General features: G+C 34.6%; 1 protein-coding gene across 1 annotated transcript; it reads left to right on the plus strand.

Annotated features, from left to right (window-relative positions):
- The first annotated feature begins 2,639 nt into the window (after positions 1 to 2,639).
- LOC131149709 (uncharacterized) lies at positions 2,640 to 6,569 on the plus strand. The gene is made up of 2 exons (XM_058100403.1): positions 2,640 to 3,332; positions 6,026 to 6,569. The coding sequence occupies exons 1-2, from the start codon at positions 3,045 to 3,047 to the stop codon at positions 6,227 to 6,229; spliced, it is 492 nt and encodes a 163-aa protein (XP_057956386.1). The 5' UTR covers positions 2,640 to 3,044; the 3' UTR covers positions 6,230 to 6,569.
- Positions 6,570 to 7,076: the final 507 nt, after the last annotated feature.

A 7,076-nucleotide genomic window follows, 5' to 3' on the forward strand; every position in this document is an offset into this window, starting at 1 on the left:
CTAAGGTCTTGCTATGGTCTAATTAAGCTTACGCTATATCCTGTATGCATAATGTGCAGGTGATAAGCATACAACCACAACCTAGGTTACTATTACAGACCCATGTAAATTATTACAGATGATATGAATTACAATTACAAGTACAAGTCTTCGTGGTCTTCTTGTTTCTTTAAGTGTCCTTCCTTGGGATATTTATTTGAACCTGCATAAGCACTTGACAATCATCAAAAATTAGTATTTGTCATTATCAAAACCGAGTGCGACCTATGAGGTCAACAAACTCTCAAAAGGAGAATATTGATATCTATAAACACTCCATAATAGGTTACAAAGGTGGATAATCCATTCGACATTCACAAACCCGTTTCTCCTAAAAATGAAATCCCTATTATGGAACTTCCTGAAGAGGAACCTCCCGAAGAGGAATCTCCTGAAGAGACATTCCTTGAAAAGGGACAGGTACCTGAAAATAATGATGAGATCTTAATTCACTACAAAAGAGAAATGTGGGATAAAAATAAAGTTGTGTTCAACAACATATTTGCATTTGTAGTAGCTACTGACATTACGAGAAGTAATGAGGATCCTGAACCTAAATCTATTAATAAAATTCGATATAGAAGTGATTGGCCAAAATGAAAAGAGGCTATCACATTAAAATTAAACTCTCTATCGAAAAAAGAAGTTTTTGGACCTGCAGTCCAGACACCAAAAGATGTCCAACCCATTGGATATAAATGAGTATTTGTGCGCGAGAGAAATGAAAATAATGAAATTACTCGATATAAAGCAAGGCTTGCAGTAGAAGGTTTCTCGTAAAACCCATAATTGATTATGAGGAGACATATTTTCCCGTAACGGATGGAATCACTTTCTAATTCTTAATTGGGTTTACAATCACTGAACTACTGAGCATGCATCTTATAAATGTAGTAGCAGCATACCTATATGGATTGTTGGATAAAGTAATTTATATGAAAATCCCTGAAGGATTTAAATTGCCTAAAGCAAAACCCAAAAATTCATATTCAATTAAACTCCAACATTCTTTATATGGATTAAATCAATCTGAACGCATGTGGTACAATTGATTATGTGAGTACCTTGTGAAAGAAGGTTTGATAAACGATCCAATTTGTTCATGTGTTTTTATTAAAAGATCAGAATCCGGATTTACTATAATTGTTGTTTATGTTGATGATTTGAATTTAGTTGAAACTCCTGAAGAGCTCACTAAAGCTTCTAATTATTTAATAGCGGAATTTGAGATGAAAAATTTAGGAAAGACAAAATATGGTCTTGACCTATAGATTGAATATGTAAATGGCGGAATTCTAGTTTATCAATCTAAATATAATGAAAAGGTATTAAGGCGATTCTTTACGGACAAAGCTCATCCTTTGGGATCTCCAATGATGGTGCGATCATTTGATGTTAAGAAGGATCTATTTCGACCTCATGATGAGAGGGAGGAATTTCTTAGTCCTAAAGTACCATATTTAAGTGCTATGGGCTCTTTGATGTATCTGACCAATTGTACAAGAACCGACATTTCATTTGCTGTAAATCTACTAGTAAGATATAACTTTACTCCTACTCAGCGACACTGGAATGAAATTAAGTACATTCTACGTTATTTAAGAGGTACATCTAATTTGAGTATATTCTACTCATTTGATTCCAAATCTCAACTAGTAGGATATGTAGATGTTGGCTATCTATCGGATCCTCACAATGTTAAATATCAAATTAGATATATATTTCTTTATGGAAAAACTGCCATATCTTGGAAATCAATAAAACAAACGATTACAGCAACATCCTCCAATCATTCTAAAATACTAGCTAATTATGCAGCTAGTAGAGAATGCGCGTGACTCAGATAAATGATTTCTCATATTCAAGCAAATTATGGTTTTCAATCAATCAAGAATATTCTAATAGTTTTATATAAAAATAATACTGCATGTATAACTCAACTAAGAGGAGGATACATAAAAGGTGACAAAACAAAACATATCTCTCCAAAATTCTTCTATACACATGAACTCCAGAAAAATGGTGATATATATGTTTAGTAAATTCGATCAAGTGATAATTTAGAAGATTTGTTCACTAAAACTTTGTCTACTACAACATTTAAAAATTGGCTAATCTCATCGAAATGAGACATCTTAAAGATCTTAATAGAAGAAGTTAATATATGAGTAATATCTAAGAGATAGTGTTATGAAAAATATGAATGTCACCCCATCTTCCACCACTTAGATTTTTTTCACCTTAATAAATATCTTGTTATCCATATTGACCTATAAAAGGATACCCTACCCCTCACATTTACATACACACATTGCATGCTTAAAGTAAGGTATATAAAAAGAAGATGAGAGATAAAAAATAAAATAAAAAAAAGAAATATCTTGTCTAAGGTTAGAGATATTTTGTACAAGGGTCGGTTCCAAATAATCTTGTATTTCCTCCTAAGATAGTAAATTTTTTTATCCAATCCACCCATAAAGTAGATTTAATCTGTATTATCTCAATTTATTTTTCTACATCTTTTATATCAATAAGTACCCTTTTAGTTATTTTTTAAAAGTTTGGTGGAATATTAGTTGATTATTGATGGCATAAAACACATCCACACATATTCCGGCGACCTTCACGTTCAATTCCACTCTGTGCTGGTATGTTTTTATTTTTTTTTTTCTTGAACTTTTTAATTAGACTCCACGAAAAGAGAGAGAACAGAAAAGAAAAGACAGCTTTTGGAAGGCACTCGTCTCATCCTCTGGCCATCTCTCTCTTTCTCTCTCTCTGAAGCACAGGAGCAGAGCAAGCCACGCCTATTCTCCCTCTCTCACACTCTCTGCAGGATCGACCAGGGTAAACAAATAGTAGTTGGAACTGCAGTTTCCTGGGGAAACGAATAAGTGGGTTTCTGAATTTGTTCTTTCTCCAATTGGTTAGTGTTGGTGATGAGAGAGAAAGAGAGAGAGAGGAGGGCGTTGGTGAGGTAAATTAAGTAGGTGGAGTGGTGGGAAATGGGAGAGGAGTTGTGGGTAAATGCAGGAGGGGCGCCAACAGTGGCTCCACTTATAAGCACAGAGAGGGATGATCAGGAGCATTGGAGGCACTTCGATAACTCCGTGAACGCTGTTTCTTTTGGGTTCGTGGCCACCGCGGTCCTCATTTCCATGTTCCTTGTTATGGCCATCTTCGAGCGGTTTCTCCGCCCCACTAGTACTTCAATAACCCCCTCTGCCGCTCGCCGGAGCAGCCGCCCCCATCTCCAAGGCTTCAACACCAAGCTCCATTACCCATCTCCAAAAGTAATTTCTCTCTCTCTCTCTCTCTCTCTCTCTCTCTCCAGTTTTCTATGTTATCCTTGCTTGCTGCAAATGCAATGAGTAGACGACCGGCCACCTTTAGTGCTGTCCTTTTTCTTTTCTTTTCTTTTCCTGAGTAATTATATCCAACTTCTGCACTTTCACCGTCTCTGCACTTTTAATATATATGTATACACACACACATGCATTTCTTTTTAGCCATTTGATCGATTATGGAAGTAGCATCGACCCTTTGCTAGCCTTTTTTCTTAATCTTAACTTTAAAGTTTAGTGAGCTGATTTTTTGGTCCATTAATTGCCTGTATTACTTAATTTTATGATGATATTTAAGTACTCAACATAAAAATAAATTATCAATTTTCTTTCTTCGATCTCACCGGAATGTCAGCACTTTGTTTTTTTCTGACTAGCGACATTGTTTATGTGGGCGTGATTGTGTGCGCTTTTTAAAATTCTGAAATCTAGTAGTGGAGGGTGAGGTTGGTAGTGGGAGGGCAGCGGAGGTGAGGTCATGGGAGGGGTCCGTCTATTCTAATTCGTGCTGTTCATTGCATCTATGGCTATAAGGGGTGGCTGGTGGCCCCTTCAGTGTATGGCCCATGCTGGCGTTTTCCTCTTTTTATTTTATTTTTCCTTCCAAAGGCCCAAATTAAAAAAAAAAAATTAAATAAATTAAATGTTTTTTTATTACATGAATCCCGAGACAAGCACAACCTAAAGTCAATAGTTTTTTTTTTAATTATTGTTTGAAAGTATGAATTTTAGAATTTGGGTTTAGATTATTCTAAATTTAGAATATAATTTTATATTATATTTTGTTCAAATTTATATAAATTTTAATTTATATTTTGAAATTTATGCTCCCAAATCAAAGGTTAATTTCTAAAAATTTTTTAGTGTGTCTAAATGTTTGGAGTTTGAATCTTAAATTTAAATTTGAATAGATTTAAATAAAATACAATATAAGATAATTTTATTGAGTTTGGTCTAAATTTATATATATGGAAATTTAAGACTTAATATACATATTTCCAAAATGTATTCTATGGAGAACTGAAAAATGTATTTTTATATTTTTTTTTCAACTATTAGATCCAAATCTTGATCAAGAGCTGAAAATTAAAGTGACAGTCCTAATTATTTAGCAAATTGGAAATGGAAAATGAAATGCCATTTCTCTCAAGTAAATAGTCCCACAGCTTTTTTTTGGCAAGCAGCTCATAAGGAAAAAAAGTTGAGAACCTGTTCTGCTGTGAGAGGTAATTTTCATTTTTTTTTTTTTCAGTTTTCTAAATAATATTTTTTTTCTTGCTTTTCAACTTTTCTACAGATATGGCGAATAATAATAATAATAATAATAATAATAATAAGGTGGTATTTTAATACTGGAAAAAGAAGAAGAAAAAGAAATGGAGCATTTCAACTGAAGAGGCCTTGAAATTTTGTGTTCTATGAACATTGACAAGCCATATAAGTTAAATAGTCCATCACTTCCAGGATGATTTGCAGTTTCTGTGATGGATAGCATTAAGAAACACTGCGTTATTATCAACATCTACTAATTTGTTATTGTGACTGTGCTTGAGGCCTTGAAGGCAGCCTTGTCTGATCCACATTCTTATAATTATAAAACATATAATATTCATCATTATCCTAGGCATGCATGACAACTTAATTAATTAATCATATGATCAAAAATCAAAATATTTCTGTTTGAAAATGCCTTCATTCAGTGCATACATATCAGACTACATTGATAATGAAATGATTTTTTCGGCAGTATTAGTAGGGGTGGGGGGATGGATATATATATATATATTCCTCCTTGAGGTACATCCCACATGTCTCAGAAGGCGCAATGCTGAAGAAGTCCTGCATGGGTTTTTTTGTTAAATGCAAGTCAACAGCCTATGCCCCCTCTTTGTCTCCCTGCCGCTTGTCCCGTCACCCTCGACCCTCGTCTTGCAAAATCAACGGCGGATGCCGCTGCATGGGACAGGGTTATGTGTAGGAGGAGACTTGTATATCTGTGTTTGCAAATGCTCCCTACGTACGATGGTCTAGCTCCACCATTTATGCCCGTATCTAGTGTCCTAGGATTGACAAAGTCAAGTCCTTCACTGTCCATTGCTTCTAACCATAGGGACTATGTAGTCACCATCTCCTAGTATGCCCAGGGACAAGTGGAAGATTTCGTGACTATTGGTGGGTTGGCAAACACAAATTAATAGGTTATGCTTGAACTACTTGTATGTTTGGTACATAGGATTATGATTTCGATGAAACTGGGTGGAGTGAAATAAAATGTGTTATTTGATTTCTTTATTCTTTCTATTCAAATTGTTGCTTCATTCCATCTTATCCTATTCCATTTTACCCAGGTCCTTGTTCCCAAACGCAAAGAAATGAAATCATTAAAGCTCTTACTCTTACTTCTTATTTTATTTGCTGCTAATTGTAATGATTAATTGTGGTTTCATAATTGATGGGGTAGCTCTAGTTTTATAACCCAGGATTAAATGATTTTCTCAAAATTTGAGATAGTGGCGGAGTTTAATTATACCCATCACTGATCATGATGATGTCGAAAAAATTCAATTCTCTTTTTTGTATGGGCTTATTATTGGCCTTCATTTAATTTGTGTATGCTAATGTTATGTTTTGTATGGGTGCAGACGGTGGTGTACGCAAGAGAAGTATCTGTGTTGATGCCTGGAGAAAAAATTCCTACCTACATTGCACACCCAGCTGCTCCTCCTGCACCCTGCCCTCGGGAAGGCATCTCATTGCCTCTCCACCAACCTCCTCCCGCTCCTCATCATCATCATCATCATCCAAGCCTCAATCCCTCCTCCTCCTCCAGCTCTTTCTCAAGCTAAACTCTAACCTGACCTCAAAAGCTAAAGCAACTGACGGATACACCAAGTTTCCTTTTTTTTTTTTTTTTTGAAACTTTCATAACAATATCCCCAATTTCATGGGACGATAAAGCTTGAGCAGTATATGTTTTGTAAGCCCAGAATGTCCAGCACACATCCCCTGTTGGTGAAACAGAGATTGGGTTTTTCTTTGCATTTCAAGACCGATGAGGTGAACCCAAACTGGCCTTCAAAAATGCATGTTTCTTTTGTGCTCTTGCAATTCTTGTTCATTTACTACAAACCGATTGGTAGTAAAGATTTTAAAACTTGAATTTAATTTGTTTGAATTTGAATTGAAGTCTAGAATTCCAAACTTCAAAACATGAAGTAAATTTTGATTTGCTTGCTAAGATGAGACGAGTGAGATCGGTGGCAGAATTGAGATTTTCTCAAGTCAAGACTTGTAGTTAAATAATTAGAATAAATTAGCACAATATTAAATATTATTGTCATAGAAATTCCGAAATGAGTATTTATCAATCTTATACCCTTTTTTTTTTTTTGAAGATATGAATTATTGTGGCATACCACAGCACAGCCCCGCATCCGCCCTTCTAATATATCCGAAAAGAATTGAAGCCTGGTAGCACTAAATTATTTATGAAAAAAACTCGCACATACTAGATGCATTACGATTAAATTAAAATGCATGAAAAATTGTGCTTTAAGCTTAAAAATTGTATATACAAAATAATATTGGAAGCATTATTCCTACTGAAACTTTATTTTTATTTTTTTTAAATCATTTTTTAGGATAAAAGAAAAATTCTCAACTTACATCTTATCCAAGCTGTCGTAATGTCCT

This window comes from Malania oleifera, chromosome 2 (genome assembly GCF_029873635.1).
Source record: "Malania oleifera isolate guangnan ecotype guangnan chromosome 2, ASM2987363v1, whole genome shotgun sequence".
Lineage (NCBI taxonomy): Eukaryota > Viridiplantae > Streptophyta > Magnoliopsida > Santalales > Ximeniaceae > Malania > Malania oleifera.

Coding starts and splice junctions, on each gene's coding strand:
- LOC131149709 (XM_058100403.1), top strand. CDS start 3,045: ATGGGAGAGGAGTTGTGGGTAAATGCAGGAGGGGCGCCAACAGTGGCT. Junction 3,333..6,025: donor TCCATTACCCATCTCCAAAA/GTAATTTCTCTC, acceptor GTATGGGTGCAG/ACGGTGGTGTACGCAAGAGA.